Raw genomic sequence first — 17,477 nt, 5'->3', positions numbered from 1 at the left:
ATGACGTTCCCATGCCCTCTTCCCCCCCTTCACGCAGATGTAGGTATACGGATGCGGACTGAGCACTTCACCGGCAAAACATGGGAGAATTTCGATATTGGGGAACTGGTACCGAAGCCCAGCAGATGGAAAGCATGGGATGAGATGCCGCGAGGCGCGGCGGCTAGGATCATGCATTACATACATGTGCATATGTACACCATATAGGGGGGGCCTGGACCGTGGGGGGATCATGGCGTGGGTAGTTCAAAGTGGGGATGCATATGTTGGAACCAATACCTAATTAGCATGTTTGTTTCATCACTTTACCATGGCCGCGGAAGCAGAACAGCGTTGTAATGTGTACAACGGATACCGGAGTTCTAGATAGCTATGACTTTTTCTCTATTCAACGTAAACGCCGCCGCTAATGCAATTGCAATCATGCTTTTATTTCTGGTTACAATTACGCCTTTCCTGACCTCTTGGCCTTGCGGGCTTGCCTCTTCTTTGCAATGATCCTGGTTCTCAGCGCGAGTTTCTCGTCACTGCCCTTGTTCTTAGCGGAAGCAGGACCCGCTTCCGCATCCGAACCCTGTTTCGATTTGTCGGTGGTCTTGCCCTTGCTCTTTTTGTCTCCGGCACTCGAGTCTCGCTTTCGCTTCTTGCCCTTTGTTCTGTCTGGCTGGGCTTCGTCCTCGTCAGCCTCACCACCTGTCTTCGGCTTGCGGGGCTCCCGGGACTTTTCCTCGCGGTCTGTACGTCTGTTGACGACATTCGCGTTCTCGATAGCGAACTCTACGATGAGACGCTTACGCTTGTCTTCCAGTGCTTCTTGTGCCTGCTTTTTGCTTTTTGGTGTAGGGTCCGCCTTGATCTTGTAATCCACGGCATGTCCATTCAGCCATCGTAATCCCATCAAAGCATTACGGTGAGTGTAGTACTCGATGAAACCATATCCTCTACTTCTTCCAGCCCCAGTTTCCTCCGGAACTTTGCTACCTGCAGGTGTCTCAAAGACGACCTTGGCTTGCTTGACGATACCTTTGCCCTTCTTCTTCCGCATCTTCTCCGCTACCAACATCTCCTGACCGCCACGAATGACTTCCTCCTTGCTAAGTTTTTGTCGCTTACCCGCCTTGACATCAGCAGCGAAGCCGACGACAGCACTACGGGCGAGCTGCTTAAGATCCTTTGAAGTGATGCTACGGGGGATATTGCGAACCGAGAGACGGGTGAGGGAGAGATGGAGCGAGGGATTTTCTTGAATTTGCTTACGGCGCATCGTCGCACTCTCCTCGCGCATCTTGATCTCAGAGGGCGAGAGTTTTTGATAAAGCGGCGAGTTGGAGCTGATGGTTCCTTCCGAGAGGAGGTAGAGACGGCGCTTGTCCTTGTCACGATTAAAGCGCGAAGCTGCACCCTCGGCTGTAAGACGACTAGCTTCGTTCTTGTCGACTGCGCGGGAGATTTGTAGAATGCGACCGTCTATGGTGTATCTTCCAGTGGGATCGGCATCCTCGTCTTCGAGCACTGAATGTGTAACGGTGATGGTGGAGCCGTCCGACTTGTTCAGATCCTTCTTTTGCAACTTAACACGTGGGACACCCTTCAAACAGTTGACCATGTCTTCCTCGGTGAAGAATGCAACGAATGCAGTGCCCTTTGGCCGTTCAGTGTCGCGGTCTACAACAACACGTGCATACCGTATGCCTCCAAATTGTTGAAAGTGTTCCTTCAAACGCTCATCATCTACAGTGAATGGTACATTGCGTACAAACACTGTGTAGTCCTCGCGCTTTGGTCGATTGTCTTGTTGATCTAGCTCAACACCACCTTCCTCGTCGTCCTCGGACATGTCTTCGTCGTCGATATCGCTGTTATCCGACTCGTCTTCGTCTTCCTCATCTTCGCTGTCCATCTCCGAGCCGTCCTCTTCGTCGTCCTCATCAGAACTGACTACGGAGCTTTCGGCATCTTCCATGTCTTCGTCTCCATCTGCTTTGGCGTCGCCTTCTTGTTCGGTTTTTTGCAGATTCAGCCAAGTGTCACGATCGACAGCCCAATCAACAGCGATAGGCCTGCCGCTGATTTCTTTGCCATTGAGCTCCTGCATTGCCTTCTCCGCATTCTTCTTTCCTCGTAGAGACACGAAGCCAAATCCTCTCAATTCACCATTAGGCTTCTTTGGTAGATTTGCAAAGTTGACCTTGCCGTAGCTTCTGAAGAGCTTCTCCAAATCCTCTGGTGTCTTGATGGTCCAAGGGAGGTTTCGTACGATGATTTTAGGTACTTGCGCTTCCTTGACCTGTTGCTCACGCTCTGCCTTGATCCTGTCGGCGGCCCTGGGTCGCTTCTCCTCGCCCTCACGCTGTCTAGCCTCGGCGAAATCGACCTTAATCTTCTTGCCTTTGATCTGTGTGTTGTTCAATTCCTCCTTTGCTCTTTGCGCGTCCTCAACATCGGCGAATGTGACGAAGCCATAGCCCTTGGACTCGCGCGTCTCTTTGTCCAACACAACAAGCGCATTCTTGATCGGGTAGGACTCGGAAAAGTACTCGGTCAGGTCTTCGCTGGTGACGTCGGGTGCGAGGCTGCGAACGAAGAGTTGTCTGCGCGCGACTTCCTTTGCCGCCGCTGCGGCATTGGTGGAGGGTTGGTCTGCGTCAGCGGTGGCGGTGACGGCCTCTGCGCCATCGAGCGAGAGGCGCTGGCGTTTTCTACGGGGAGCCATTGTAAAAGAGTGTGAGTTCAAAGTCTTCTTTGTTTGTACTTTTCATTCGCATTTTCCCAAGAAAAAAAAGTTCCAGTATCGCGACGCACAGACCTCGATCTACCATCTTGGCGAACGTAAAGTGGGGCTAGACCTTTTGTGCTGGAGACCGACTACATCTTCACGTGCCATCCACAGGACACCCATTTCTTCCAATTCTCGTTCGCCCCGTCTGACTTTGCTATCCTTCACCGATCAGATTTCAGATTTCCATCATGATCACGATGTGTCCTCGGACTGCGCCTCCTTGGCGGAATTCTGCATGCCCCCCACTCAATTTGCAAAACCTGTAGTGTTGTGTATTACCGTGTGCGTCCTAAAACGACATAGCCGCCTAAACCATCGCGATCTTGTAGTGTCATGCGCTTTCTCAAACGCCCATACTGGTTCTTGGCCACGGCAATTGACTACTCGAGACGCACAATGACGTATTGCGTCTTTGACTACAATCGGACACAGCGGGAGACGAAGATAGAGAAATAACGGCGCAACGTCTTGTAGCACCGAGATGATTGCGCAATCTGTTGCTTTGCCTTTTCAGCTGAAATCATCAGCGATGTTCCTGGCGATCTACCGCGATCGTGCCCTGAAACCCTCTCCAACAACCTACATTTTGACCATCTTTCGTAAGGCGCTCCATCGATATTGCACATCTCCGATCCGATCTCTTGTCAGCCTCCTCGGAATGAAGCCCACCATGTCTCACGTCTATTGGCAGCAGGCAGAACCGTTGGGCCCTTTGATCTACCGAATGTGCACCGGTACCCGTTAGCGTCTCGTACCCAACGTCTGCACAAACGCCATGGGTGTAACTCCTTTGACAATTAGACACTCAAACTATGTTGCTCGCGCAATCAGTCCTGCTTATCTGCATCGCTTAGCTATTACCACCCTCACCCTAGTCCTCTGGCGGCACAGCGGAGCCTGGTACCGTCCTTTGTAAGCCCACAATACACATACAAGAGGACAGCCGCCAAAAATAATGAGAGTCCTCCAGACTGCCATCTTTGAAGTGCCTGAATTGATACCAGACCATGTCGCAAAGAAGCCATGAAGCCAGTGAAAGCGAGGCGCTTTTGAATCCTCGTATTGCCATTGCTTCCTCTTCCTCCTTCTCCTCCTACTCCACGCTCGATAGCACAGATTCTCCTAGAACGCCACAAACAGAAAGAGGGCTTTCAGACGCAGACAAAGAAAAACTAGATGTTCTCAGTCGACTCAACGATCTGGAAAGATCGAATTCTTCGGCTGAAGAGCTGGGAGACACTGGCATCTCACTCTATGAGAAGAAGTGTGAATTGGTCAATAATGAGATTGATCTCATGGGTATGGGGCGTTACCAGTGGTCAATATGGGCCTTGTGTGGCTTCGGGTACATGATTGATCTCATGTGGGCACAAGCCTTTGGTCTAGTTTTGTCTCCAATACAGCAGGAGTTTGGGTTTGGAGCTGACGAGACTGGCAAACTCTCCACCGCCTTCTCGGTTGGGCTTACATCCGGTGCCTTCGTCTGGGGTGTTCTAGTAGATGTGATTGGGCGGAAGTCTTCTTTCAACCTGACCGTCTTCGTTGCTTGTATTTTTGGTACTTGCATCGGCGCCCCTAGCACCTACAATGCCATATTGGTCCTGACGGCTCTTACTGGGTTCGGCATCGGAGGCAACATTCCTATCGACACGACCATTACACTGGAAGCCACTCCACAGAACAAGCGTTACCTTCTTCCTCTTCTCTCCATGTTCCAGCCGATTGGCGTCGTTATATGTTCAGTCTTGGCCTATGGGTACATTCCAAACTGGTCCTGCAGTCCAAACTTCTCAGAAGGAGACTGTGCACTCCCTGCTTGTACGGCTGTTGAGCTGGGCGAAGCGTGTTGCTTGAAAAAGGATAACATGGGATGGCGATATCTTCTATTCACACTAGGCGGAGTTACGATCTTAGTGTTCGTTCTACGGTCAGTCCTCTTCGACTTCCAAGAGTCGCCCAAGTTCCTCATCTACCGCGGCAAAGACGCCGAGGCCGTCAGTGTGCTACACAAGATAGCTGAGTACAACCACACTAAATGCACTCTAACCCTGGGAGACCTTGAGGTCCTGGAGCATGCGTTTGAATCCAACCGAGGCACTGCACCTATACTTGGAGGTGGCGTTAAGCAACTCAAATCTACGTGGACTGAGAAGCTTAAGTTGGAAGGCGATCGCTTCAAGATCCTCTTCTCAAGCTTCCAGATGACAAGGTTGACCTTGCTCGTTTGGCTGACATATATCTGTGATTACTGGGGGTTTACTGTTGCCGGTATGTAACTGCAACGCAGCCATCTGTACTCAGACATACGTCGCTAACTTCGCCTCAGGAACCTACCTCCCGCAAATTCTGGCCGTGAAGAATGGCGCTCTGGACTTGTCCCTTCGCTATACGTACCGATCGTACATATTCATCTACCTTCCTGGAGTATTCGGAGTAGTACTGGGGACGCTGTCTTACCGTGCATCGCGAGTAGGCCGCAAGTGGACAATGGTAGTCTCCTCAGCCCTCATGGGCATCTCCATCTTTCTCTTCAGTAGCGTCAACTCGGCGGCGTCCAACATAGGCTTCAACATCATGGAATACTTCTTCCAGTCCATGTTCAACTCTGTGCTGTACGGATGGACACCGGAAGCTTTCCCAGCGCCCATCCGGGGCACTGCATGTGGAATTGCAAGCTTCTGGGGCAGGCTTTTCGGTATCGTTAGTCCGCTGATTGCACAGCACTTGTATGCTGGTGGAGGAGCAGGGAGGGATATTAACAGTGTACTGTATCTGGCTGGGGGTGTGACATTGGGCTGTGTCATTACCACCGCATTGCTGCCCAGTAATCTTGTAGGGAGGCAAAGCTTGTAGGGACAAAGTATGGAATTGGGATGAGAAGCTTACAAGGGCAACGTAGCAACCTTTTATGAATGCTGTGGCCGAGTCAGATTGTTAGAGATACTCACTACGCCATAGAGCAAATGTTCTTACTCGAGCACAAACACGGAGCCTACATAGTGCCATAGAAAGTTTACAGGCCAATAATAATATCGTCGAGTCGGGTTTAACCAGCTTGTTGCATGTGTGAAGCATTGCTCTTCTTCAGAAAGAACCCTAATCAGTCGCTCAATACACCACAACGCCGTCCAAATGCATTCAGTTTGGTCGTATCTACCATTACAACTTTGTCCTTCCCGGTGCCTCTGCTCTTCCCTGCTCCATGATGTACCCGCTTGCCACCGGATTACAACCTTGACTCGCAACTTGTGGTAGAGGAAATGGGGGCTTCTTCAGATTCTGAGTGAAGAAGACTGGGTGCCGTACGGCGCTGTCGTACACGGGCGTGAAGAAAGATGCGGGTGTTTGCGGAGGGCCAAAAGGCGGCATGGCTTCGACTTGGGAACGCGGTTTTGGAGGGTTCAGAGGGAGGCTGGGGGGCTGCGATATAATTTGCTGCAAGGAGTGGGTAGCACGCCGTTGTTGCGCGTACGCTGGCTGTGAGGACTGCTGTGGAGGCTATGTCGTGTGAGTTGATAGAAGGAAGAATAACTTGTCCTGACTTGGACAGGGCAACTCACCTTTGGTCTAGACGGCTGCAAGCTAGGAAGCATCGTTGCAGGCTCGTAGACACACAACACCCAATAAGGCGACGGCGATGAATGGCTTCTGCAGCGAAACGTGACCGCAACTTACTTACTGCGTACCTCGGCATAAGATTGTCGCGAACGTCATCCCAACCTCAGTCGCGGAATCGGACGCTTCTCCGCTACCACCGCACGCCGAACATCACTCCACGCCAAAGCATCAAAACATGACGAGTCCACCACCACCAACACTGATTTCGACATGCAAAGGACGCCAGCACTATTTCTGGCGGCAACAAAATGTGCGAGATTCCAAGCTTCACGGAAATTGTACTCAGACCCGCCCATTGTGAAGATTAACAACGGCACCTTTTACCGTCACCACCCTTCTTCGAAATTCAATCATGGAAACGCAAATGCGAATCCGGCTCTATTTCCCAGTCTAAAAATCTCCCTGCCTTCCTCTTCAACACCAAACCAGCATTGGGCCATCCTAAGCCCATCATCAGATATCCGAACAGCATTCTTGCAAATCCTTCGCGGCCAATTCCTCTGTTTCCCACCTACAGCACGCTCATTCCCTTACCTTCTCAGCCCAGCTATCACAGAAGGTAAACCACATCTCCGCTTCCCCGAGCGCGCAATCGAATATGTCGGCTTCGACGTTGAGCGCAAAGCTTTCGGCGGCGCGTACCTATCCGCGCGATACGAGTCGCTAAAGGAAGAAACGGATTTCACTGTCCAGCGCTATCTAACGGGAATCGTGACGATGAATCCAGGTGAAGAAGAACTCAAGGCTAAGAGTATCCGAGCTGAGGATATGGAGAGAGTGATGCGGGATTTGGAGCTGGAAAGGTTCATTGAGAAGCCTGTCAGTATGCTGAGTAATGGGCAGTCAAGGAGAGCGAGGATTGCAAAGGCGTTGCTGAGTGGGCCTGAAATGCTATGTTTGGATGCGCCGTTTAGTAAGTTTAGCTGCTTAGTAGAGTTTGTAAGAGAATCAGCTAATGAGAGGATGAAGTTGGTTTGGATCCAATTGTCACGAAGCATATTTCTGAGGTTTTACATCGCTTAGCTGAAGCAAATGCTCCTCGCATTGTGCTCAGTCTGAGGCCTCAGGATGAGATTCCAGAGTGGGTTACGCATCTTGTGTATGCGGGGGAGGATGGAGTAGTAGGACAGTTGGGGCCTAAAGAAGAAGTCCTGAGATTTTTGAAAGAGGAGTATCAATTTGTTCAAGAGACCGGGACTACCAAGACAAAAGGCTCGAATGCAAAGGAAGTCCACGAAGTGGGCCGCCTTCTATCTGAAAGAGACCCGAAGATCCCAGCAGATACGCTACCAGTCCTAAGTCGCGACGGCTATGAAAAAACCGACAAATCCACCCCATCTTCCGGCGAACCCCTTGTCGAAATGAACGGCGTCCGCATCTCCTATGGTGCAAACTCCGTTCTGGGAGACTGGCATCAACCCACCTCCTCCAGCACCCCTGGCCTCCACTGGACCGTCAACCGCGGATCCCGCTGGGGCATCTTCGGCGCCAACGGCTCCGGCAAAACCACCTTGCTCAGCCTCGTAACATCTGATCACCCACAAACCTACTCCGCCCCGATCAAACTCTTCCAGCGCTCGCGCCTCCCCTCACCAGGCACCCCAGGCATCTCGATCTTCGAGATACAAGCGCGGATGGGACATGCGAGTCCAGAAGTTCATGCGCTGTTTCCCAAGCGCCTGAGTGTGAGGGAAGCACTCGAGAGTGCGTGGAGTGAGACACCGATTTCGCGGCCAAAGTTCGACGAAGGGGCGGAGAGCAAAGTAGAGGCGGCTTTGAAGTGGTTTGAGCGGGAGATACGACCGAGTTTCCAGAAGCAGGAGAGTGATGATGAGGGGCCTGAATGGGCGAAGCAGACGTTGTTTGGTGAGATTTCATTTTCCGCCCAACGCGTCATTTTGTTTCTACGGGCTACGATTCGGAATCCTGATATTGTGATTTTGGATGAGGCGTTTAGTGGCATGGATGATGCGGTGAGGGATAAGTGTTTGCTTTTTCTCAGTTGGGGGGAGGGCAGAGAGGTGGATGAGAGAGGCAGAGTTGTGGGGATGGGGAGAGGAGGTGGTGTGGTAAAGGGGTTGCAGGAGCATCAGGCGTTGCTTTGTGTTAGTCATAGTAAGATGGAGGTGCCCGGGTGTGTCAGGGAGTGGGTATGTCTTCCTGAGCCTGGGACAGGACCGCCGAGGTTTGGGAAGTTTGATGGGCCGATTGAGTTGGATGAGAGACGTTGGAAGGAGGTATGGGGGGAAGTTTAGATACATTTTTTCCAATCAACATGTCGTAACTTTTATCAATTGCCCTACGCCTTTTCTTCATGAAGCTTCGCGTCCTTCTCCCCACCGATTTTCTGCGCCTTCTCCAAAATCTCCCCTGCCAACCTCTCAAGATAAAACCTCGACACATCCCCTGGTATATCCTTGAATGCCCTTACAATCTTCTCCACATCTCTTCTCCCATTCTCGTACGCCTGCAAGTCCCTGTTCCCGTAAACATCCTTGCCCGCCGCATACCCCTTATTCAGGCCCTTCCAAAACACGTTTACCGCGACACTAACACAGTCCTCTGGCGTCGCCGTGTGACTCCACATGGGAGGGATGAAAAGGACGTCTCCGGGTGCGAGAGATGCTACGTGCGGGTGTGTACGACGTAGCTTGTTGTTTTTGGACGTCAGGACATCGGTGTTTGACGAGGAGCCTCCTGGTGGGAAGTCTAAGAGGGAAACATCAGAGGGTGGGTAGAGAAACAGTGTCTTTTTGCCGTGAACTTGGCATAAAATATTGGATAGGACATCGTAGTGCAGCCATAGAGACACTGGGCCTGAGATGCGGAGCGGAGAGCTGTGGTAGTTTTCCTTGACTATTTCACATACATCTGGGATTCTAAAGTCATTAGCGATGCTGGGGAAGTCTTCTTCGAGTTTTGTAGGCAGTTTGTTTGGCTGGCTCGATGATACAGCACGCAAGTATTCATGGGAGCCTTTTGCGATGCCGTCAAGGAAGTCGGTGGTGGATTTCTTCACGTAGGAGAAGTTCTTGTCCTTGAACGTCATCCGATCGGATGAGCACTCATGCACTACGATTTCCCTTTCTGGGCCAATGTTCTCTTTCAGGTAGTCCAGAGTCCAAAGATCTGTGCACGGGCCAATGTCAAGGCCGGTCATGATGGCGGGTTTCGAGGAGGCAACGAGCCTCGCAAAGTCATCTGACGAACTGACCTGGGTCCTTTGAACTTCGGCCGTACGTGCCGCAACCACAGGCTTCTCTTTCCCACTTGCCTTCTCTCGAGGACCATCACGTCTTGTTTCAGCTGCATTCGCTTGTCTTGTGCCTTTTGTGCCTGCTGTGCCGCTGCCAACCTGACTCGGCCCAATACGACGCCACGACTTGGCCCCTTGGGTAGCGCCAGGGAGGATGGAAATCGGATCTTGGTTCCAGTAGCTGCCCATCGAGAAGCATACCGCTCCTCCTCCTGCAAGCACAATCTCGCCTCGAGAGGATGAAACGGCTCCTACGCCCACTAGCAAAGGCCACGACGTGTGGGGCGAGACGTGCATGCTGGGACGCTCCACTTGAATGATCGCGCCCTTGCATGTCAAGAGCAGAAAGTCGTCTGATAGACTGTGGATATGCTTCTTCGAAACACCTCCAATCATCAACAGTGCATCGTTCCAGGGGACTAGGACAGAGCCTATACGCGCGTGTGCAGAATTTGTCAGGCTACTGCGCATGTCATTGGTGCGGTCCCTAAAGCTCACTCGTGGTGTTGGTGTGGCGGAAATGGACCACTCCCATAAGGCATCGTCGACAACTACGCCGCTCTCGTTGCCGCCTCCTGTGAGTAGCCCGCAGTTTCTGGCTGAATTGATCGTACACGTTGCGGCACCAAAACGTGGAGACGGGTGCGGTCCGTCGACGGAAATGCTGTGCCAGCCGGTGTTGGCAGTCCACAGAGCACAGTAATTGTTGGCGTCAAGTACTGTGCCGTCGCTGGCTTTGCCACCAAGTACTAAGACTCCATGCGTCTGTGCCTCCCCAGACCCTAGTTGAACGGCGACTGCTGAGTGACGATAACGAGCTGGCATGAGATCATCTACTTTGGTCCAAGTTCCATGCTTGAAGAGCCAGCAATCTGCGCATGCTTGGGTGGGTGACCCACGTCCTCCGACCAACAACGCCTCACCATCTTGCATCGATGTGATTGTATGGCACATACGTGCAGCAGGTAGCAGATTAACAGGTTGAATAACATGATCCTGGTCAGAGTCCTCCTGTCTCAGCATGTCCATATCGGCGAGACGGGTCTGCGTTCCTTGTCCACCGTAAAGAGCCACCGTATCCTTGTCCAATGTGAAAGCCGCCGGGAAACGGCGTAGCGTCAAGGTAGCATCATTGTGCTGCTTCCAACAATGCAGGGTAATACTCCCCGCGTCGGTGCCATTTACGCACTCCTTAGTGGCTGTCTCCTCGTGGATCGGTTCATTTGACCCCTGTGTCTCTACGTTGGAGGCGACAAGCAGGAAATAATGGCCGCCGAATAGCGCAAATTCCTCCCACTCGTCAAAGGGCTCAGTGGCATTGATCGTGCGTCTGAGGCTAGGAGGGGTAAACGAATCATCGGACCAGAGGTCCCACAGATTACGAGCCATGACAAGCGTTGGCCAGCCGGCGTTGCGGAACCGAGCTGCTTGTTGATCCAGTGATGAATGTAGCTTAACCGCTTTGATTGACGCCTGCAATTTGTCAAAGTGAGAGAGCATAGTTTTAGCGAAGGGGTGTTCTGGGCCTTGAGGAAGATATTGTTCTGGACGGCATCGAGTCAGTGTGGGACGGGGAGTATACAGATATGCAGGATCTTTTTTTACCTAGTATACAGAAGCGGGCTATGATGGTCAGTAATTTCCTTCAATTGGATCTTCGAGCCGACTTACCGTCTCCGATGGTGCTGGCCCACTGTATCAGTGCATCAGAGTCCTTGAGCGGCATGTAAGTCACAGACACTTCGGCAACGAATAAAATCGAGGTTGCCGAAATATCAAACTCGGCTCGAAGGACTCTTTCAAGTGTTGCAAGATCTTTGAGGTCGCAGCCTAGTGCCATATAGCCGTCACTGCGGAGAAGTATAGGCTGCTCGGTCTGACGGAGCTTGGTCTTCAACAAGGCGTTTCGAAGGAGGTCATTGCTTAGCATACGATCCCGCTTCTTCCCCATCAATTGCGGATAGTCAACATCCACAAAGGTAGCTGATTGTGCGAGAGAAGGATACCTGTACCAGAACTGGAAGGGCAAGGGATCACTCCTAGGAGTCAGTGCCATCTGGCATAAAACGAGCTGATGCCGAATATCTTACTCACTATCCACACCCAAGATTCACAACGACTTTTGACTTTCCATTCTCTTCTTCCAAGAACCTATGAACTGCCTGCTCGATGGCATGCATTCGCAGCCAGTAGCCGCGGTTGATGAGCGGGTCTTTTTTTTGGACATGGTCAGCCTGCTAGACTAGTACCCCAAGTGGGTGAGCCACATACTGCGACGAACAAATTTTGGCACAAATGGCTCATAGAAGTCTGGTTCATGGTTGAGATACAGTTTGGAAACGCTTCTCTTGGATACAATGCTACTGTCATTTGTCTGGTGCTACGTCAGTCCCGTGACTGTGGAAAAAGGTGGCGGTCGTGAGGGTGGTGGACGGCCTCACGTTCATAATGTCAATATCTCTTCTCTCGCGCAGGGATTTCTGGTTACCCTTGCGTTTAGCAGAGCCCTTCTTGGGCCGCGCACCAGCATCTGTCACCATGCCTGGGGTTGGGGTTGCTCGTAATGTGGAGGGATAGTTACTGAGAAGAGTAATGTTTTTGCTGGGCTGGTGCCTCAGCCACAACGTGGGGCTGAGGCTGACGTCGGGATCCCTGCATGCGCGTGAACCATGGCCGGCAGGTGGGAAGCAGCTACATACAAGTTGTAAATAGTCTCTAGACATCTCCTGCTGCGCGTTCCAACCTCCATACCGACATATCAGCTACTTCATCGCCATCGCTTCGGTACAAGAGGATACTTTACACGTCGCCCACAGGGCTGACCGCTCACAAACGGCTGCCCCAAGCTCCACTACTAGGCTGTCACTTGGGTAGCTCACAGCTATTACAGCTACAGCGACAACTACTCTCACACAGCGTCGACAACACCGAGAGCGGCACATCCGGAATCTCTCTAAAGCCATGAACTTTGTTACATTCAACCAGGATCACAGCCACCTGGGCGTTGGTATGTCGTGTGCACACCTGTGGCGGCATCGAAACTGACGTAGTTACTCACCAGGCACCACAAATGGGTACCGCATATACACAACCGACCCGTTTAACAAGCAGTCCGAGTCGCGCGAAGGAGATGTTTCCAGCCTTGAGATGCTTTTCTCGACGTCGCTGGTTGCGCTAACATTGTCGCCCCGAGTGCTTCGGATACAAAACACAAAGGTTTGTGGCATGGGAACATGCGCTGTCTTGGCTAGGCACTGACAAGGCCAAGAGACACTCCACGATATGCGAAATGACCTTTAGGACGGCTATCCTCGCTATGCGCATGAACAGGAAGCGCCTGGTTGTCGTCCTGGAATCAGAGCTTTACATCTACGACATAAGCAACATGCAGATGCTCAAGACCGAGAAGACGTCACCAAATCCCAACGGTAAGACGGCCCCGCCAAATGATTCACAGTCGCTAACATGTGTAGCTATATGCGCCCTCTCTGCGTCGTCAGAAAACAACTATCTCGTGTTCCCACTGCCCACCAAAGCCGCACCTGCAACCTTCCAACCACCCTCGCATGCGCCGCCAAAGACTGATCACATCGCGCCAACAAGTGGAGAGGTATTGATATATGATGCGACCAAGATGGAAGCAGTCAACGTCATAGAAGCGCACAACTCTCCGCTGTCGTGCATTGCCCTCAACAGCGATGGTACCCTGCTTGCGACAGCATCGGAAAAGGGCACTATTGTTCGCGTGTTCTCGATTCCAGATGCGCAGAAACTATACCAGTTCAGGAGAGGCTCTATACCAGCGAGGATATACAGCATGTCGTTCAACTCGGCCTCAACACTACTGAGCGTCTCCTCGGCAACGGAGACGGTGCACATCTTCCGTCTGGGTGCGCCCAATAGCAGGAGTAATAGCGTGTCTTCGGGACCTACGCGGCCGGGGGGTTCTGCCCATCAGCGAAATAGTAGTCTAGCAAGCGAAGAGGCATCTGACGAATTCGGTGCTAGTACAGCAGACATGGCGCCTCCAGAACGGAAAGCAATCAACCCCACTTTGGGAAGCTTGATACGCCGCACATCCCAAACGGTCGGAAAGTCATTCGCTGCTACCGTGGGAGGGTACCTGCCCAACGCAGTAGCGGAGATTTGGGAACCGTCGCGCGACTTTGCTTGGGTCAAGATACCACGCTCACCCAACAGCTCGTCGTCGGGCCCAGTAAGGAATGTGGTTGCGCTTAACAACAATGGGCCTCAGATCATGGTTGTCACTAGCGAGGGCAACTACTACGTCTTTAATGTCGACCTCGAAAAGGGAGGCGAGGGCACCCTGTATAAGCAATACTCGTAAGATACATGTTTGCTCGTTCTTGATCAACTTTTGCTAACGTCGACAGTCTTCTCGAACCGAACGAACTTGCCGCAAGCAACTCCCACGACCTACCGGAATAGGCTTCCCGCTTTATGGATTTTCTGATCTGATTTGTGAATGTGCTTGTGGCGTCTTGGTGCATTGCCTCTGGCGTTTGGTGGTCTCGTATTATTCCCCGTGGACTGGCGTATCCTTGTGTTTGGTAGTGCCATAGCCCACACTGACGTACTGGCGAATACCTTACAGCTTTGTTGTACAGCAATACATGTGTTCCTGTTTGTGCGCAGCACTTTGTACCTTTGGTGATGTCATTGAATATTCTATCTGGACGCTGATTGAGCTATACTGCAGCATCATGCATGAACAGATATCGTGAGTGTGAGGTGCGGCGATCCAGCTGCAGCAGGCCCGCAGCGGGCGTGTTTAGCGCAGCCCCAGACCCCGCCCCTGCGTCATTGGCTCTCTTTTGACAGCTCCAGCTCCCAACTCCGCTGCCTGATCGGGAACCATACTTGAACCTTGACAACCACCATTTCTTTTATCACCCCACACATCCCCTCTCTCTGTCTCTCGCCTGTTACGACATAAATCCTACACAACTGCACCAACTGCACCAAAGATTAACCCCCCCCCCCCCCCCCCCCAGACATGGTCCAAACAAATACAACGGGCAACCCGCTCAGCGCGGGTTCGCTCGCCTTGTTCATGGCCACTTCGCTACCTAAGGGAGAGGCATCACAGCTCAAGAACGGAACAGAGGCTGTTGCACTGGCAGTCCACGCTGGCATGCTTGCTGTCGGTTTTCGTCTCATCGGACTGGGCGAAGACGAGCGCATAGGTAGGCATTCATGTCCTCTACTTGTCTGATTACCCATCATAACTTAGATACTCACAGAAGCGCACGCAGACGCCGAAGACCCAAAGGAACTACCTGCACAATGGAATGCCTCCTCCTCTTACGCATTTCGATATGCACACGCACAGTCAGCTATGGAGTTTCTTGTCAAGGTTAATAGATTGGGAGGCAAGGCTGTTGTCTTCGCTCTGGCTGTAGGCGACGACAAGACGACACATTTCGAACTCACCACAAAAGACTACCTCTCCGAATCACAATTACCCTTTAGCGTTCCCGAAGGAACTTCAACAGAGGATGCATCACAAAAGTTGCAAGATCTCTTCATCTCACCCGGCCGGCTGAACGATCTTGGCTCGCTGCTCAAAATCTCTGTGATCCAGAAGCTGGCGCCACGTTTGAACAAGCCCGGCTATGAGGAAAGCACAACAGATCAGGAGCGCACACCCACAGCAGATCGACAGGATCCCTCACGAAGTGATCCTCCCAATCCACAGCAGCCATCGGCTGATCCTGACCCCGCGCGACCCCACCCATTCAATGATCCTCTTGCTGCTCCACCACGGTCCGGCCGACATCTGCCTGAACCCATACCCGGCTTTGACGATGAATTGGACTTGGACCGTCGGCCAGGTCGTTTCCAAGATAATCGAAATCCCATCAACATTGGTCATGACGACTTGTATCCACAGGGACTCGGGCCCAACGATCCTCTACGACCACATCTAGCAGGTGGCCTACCAAGACCAGGTGGTTTCGGTGGCGGCGGTATGCACCCTACGTTTGACGATCCGCTATTTCGTGGTCAAGGCGGACAAGGCGGCTACGATCCAATGGCTCCTCCGGGCGCGCGATACGATACGTTTGGACCCGGCGATCCGAGAGCAGAGGATAGAGGACGAGTCCCCCGCTTTCCCGGTGGAGGAGGAGGTGGTTTCGGCGGACCTGGAGGTTTCGGCGGCCGGCCACCAAATCCGTTTGGAGGCTTTGGGGACGGCGATTTCATCTAAACAGGCAAATGTGAGCAGATTCTCAAAGAAATGGATGAGATGATGGGTGTTGATAACGCGAGGAAAAGTCTGCGAGTAATGAATTTTATGACGACATTTGATCAGTATTGCCGATGACGCGCGTGCGGCACAGTTGGAGCTACAGTGCCCTTGACATGACAATCTGCATCGGCCGAGGCACCACGTTTGCAGATTGACTCAGGCTATGTAGTGATATTGTACAATAAATCCCATCTCTTGATTGCATGTAGGCTGTGCCGTTTGCTTTTCCTTTCTCTGTTCCTGCAAGTCCCGCCTTGTTTTTTTTTTTTGCTTACCCAGGATGTTCTGCCCAGTTGCGTTGCTTGTATTCAAAAAAAAAACCCCCCAAAGTCCCTTCTTCAATTACAGAAAAGCAAAAAAAGCGCGGCAAACTATCAGAACCCCACTGTTCTCCCTAATCTTACCCATGGCCCTTCACCAGTGTATATGTGTGTGTGTATGTTTCAAATCAAATGTTCACAAACTACCTATCATAAGAGCGAAATAATGGCATGGCCTACGAACACCATCGATCTTTCCCCCCCATCTTTTTTCTCTGTTTCCTATGTCTAGCACAGCACGGCAGAAAAGACAATCCATAAGACTGGTGTTGTGTTTCAGCATCTCCAAAGAGTTGCTTGCAAGTAGACTGTGTACGACACGTGTAGCGCTTGGCTTGGCCCTTTTTTCTCTTGCACACATGTCTCTTCGAAGCTAGTTGGAAGTGGGGGAAGGAATGAGGCTTAGACTTCAAGGCAGAATCGTCTTGAATTAGTTACTGTGCTACAGAGTGTGTATGCGGGGTTATCTTTAGTACGATTTCTATTTTGCATCTTGCAGTAGAAACAGATGGTTTATTTTCTCTTTTAGCATGGTAAAGTAGGTGGGTTGGAGACTGTGAAGAGTGGGTGCCTAGAGTACACACACGCCTGGGCCGATCTCATGTATTGTGCATATTGGCTGAGGATCGAATGACGCGTTTTCTTTTTTGGTAGGATCACTGGGAACAGGTACATATGGATAAGGAACCTCGGGATTGGCTTCCGTGTACTGATCTTGGAAGGTCGAGTGGTGCACTGGTGCATTGTGTGGGGAAGGGGGGTTGCGATTGAAATCTGCGACGAACGTGCTTCTTTGAGGGGAGACGGATTTGGGAATATTGGGGACAATTCACGCACATTGGTAGCGCAAGTGCAAACGCTCGCGGTAAGAGGTAGGTGACAGGCTCCGTCTAGTCACAAGGGGGACCGGGGTGATGAACAATGGGCTGGACGTGTGTGGGTAGTAAGGGCAAGTATCAACATCCCACACATGCACCTGGCTGACCACTCTTCCCACTTGTTGCCTTAGTCTCCTCCACTCCGCTATACTCCTGCTGAGAAATTTACCAGTAGAATCACGCGGTGTGGCGCGCTGCTAGGCAGTCCTTTCGCCAAGTAGCCGCCTACGAGCCTGTTGCTCTTGTCCGAGTCATCCTGGTTTTTTTTTCGTGGTGCTCGTCTCAGCTCAGGTTGCGGCGCCTTGACAGGAGATGTGGGAGGATGGTGAATTTACCAGGCAGTTGGGTCGAA

At 51.8% G+C, this 17,477-nt stretch overlaps 7 protein-coding genes across 7 annotated transcripts; 4 read left to right on the top strand and 3 right to left on the bottom strand.

Annotated features, from left to right (window-relative positions):
• Positions 1 to 323: 323 nt before the first annotated feature.
• PSV08DRAFT_407239 (uncharacterized protein) lies at positions 324 to 2,819 on the bottom strand (the record flags this gene model as incomplete). The annotated part of the gene is made up of 2 exons (XM_014229103.2): positions 324 to 2,699; positions 2,803 to 2,819. 2 exons carry the CDS (start codon positions 2,817 to 2,819, stop codon positions 446 to 448), a joined length of 2,271 nt encoding a protein of 756 aa, XP_014084578.1. The 3' UTR covers positions 324 to 445.
• A 967-nt stretch (positions 2,820 to 3,786) lies between these two features.
• On the top strand, positions 3,787 to 5,653 carry PSV08DRAFT_215710 (major facilitator superfamily domain-containing protein; the record flags this gene model as incomplete). Its single annotated transcript, XM_014229104.2, has 2 exons — positions 3,787 to 5,047; positions 5,106 to 5,653. The coding sequence occupies 2 exons, from the start codon at positions 3,787 to 3,789 to the stop codon at positions 5,630 to 5,632; spliced, it is 1,788 nt and encodes a 595-aa protein (XP_014084579.1). The 3' UTR covers positions 5,633 to 5,653.
• On the bottom strand, positions 5,626 to 6,421 carry PSV08DRAFT_358963 (uncharacterized protein). The gene is made up of 2 exons (XM_014229105.2): positions 6,340 to 6,421; positions 5,626 to 6,277 (listed from the first exon to the last, which is right to left on the bottom strand). The coding sequence occupies exons 1-2, from the start codon at positions 6,370 to 6,372 to the stop codon at positions 5,939 to 5,941; spliced, it is 372 nt and encodes a 123-aa protein (XP_014084580.2). The 5' UTR covers positions 6,373 to 6,421; the 3' UTR covers positions 5,626 to 5,938.
• Positions 6,422 to 6,549: 128 nt separating this feature from the next.
• Positions 6,550 to 8,689, top strand: PSV08DRAFT_398866 (uncharacterized protein). Its single transcript, XM_066093569.1, has 2 exons — positions 6,550 to 7,310; positions 7,421 to 8,689. Exons 1-2 carry the CDS (start codon positions 6,608 to 6,610, stop codon positions 8,650 to 8,652), a joined length of 1,935 nt encoding a protein of 644 aa, XP_065949785.1. The 5' UTR covers positions 6,550 to 6,607; the 3' UTR covers positions 8,653 to 8,689.
• On the bottom strand, positions 8,641 to 12,402 carry PSV08DRAFT_407236 (uncharacterized protein; the record flags this gene model as incomplete). The annotated part of the gene is made up of 5 exons (XM_066093773.1): positions 8,641 to 11,197; positions 11,325 to 11,689; positions 11,748 to 11,865; positions 12,052 to 12,305; positions 12,353 to 12,402. 5 exons carry the CDS (start codon positions 12,400 to 12,402, stop codon positions 8,697 to 8,699), a joined length of 3,288 nt encoding a protein of 1,095 aa, XP_065949784.1. The 3' UTR covers positions 8,641 to 8,696.
• Positions 12,401 to 14,306, top strand: PSV08DRAFT_194965 (WD40-repeat-containing domain protein). Its single transcript, XM_014229108.1, has 5 exons — positions 12,401 to 12,660; positions 12,715 to 12,869; positions 12,922 to 13,081; positions 13,127 to 13,997; positions 14,048 to 14,306. Exons 1-5 carry the CDS (start codon positions 12,615 to 12,617, stop codon positions 14,100 to 14,102), a joined length of 1,287 nt encoding a protein of 428 aa, XP_014084583.1. The 5' UTR covers positions 12,401 to 12,614; the 3' UTR covers positions 14,103 to 14,306.
• A 308-nt stretch (positions 14,307 to 14,614) lies between these two features.
• PSV08DRAFT_265897 (PI31 proteasome regulator N-terminal-domain-containing protein) lies at positions 14,615 to 16,130 on the top strand. The gene is made up of 2 exons (XM_014229109.2): positions 14,615 to 14,860; positions 14,918 to 16,130. Exons 1-2 carry the CDS (start codon positions 14,671 to 14,673, stop codon positions 15,883 to 15,885), a joined length of 1,158 nt encoding a protein of 385 aa, XP_014084584.1. The 5' UTR covers positions 14,615 to 14,670; the 3' UTR covers positions 15,886 to 16,130.
• Positions 16,131 to 17,477: the final 1,347 nt, after the last annotated feature.

This window comes from Bipolaris maydis, assembly GCF_028858645.1.
Source record: "Bipolaris maydis strain C4 unplaced genomic scaffold PSV08scaffold_2, whole genome shotgun sequence".
Classification (NCBI taxonomy): Eukaryota; Fungi; Ascomycota; class Dothideomycetes; order Pleosporales; family Pleosporaceae; genus Bipolaris; species Bipolaris maydis.
The sequence above is the reverse complement of the archived record's forward strand: the minus strand, read 5'-3'. Positions and strand labels throughout refer to the sequence as shown.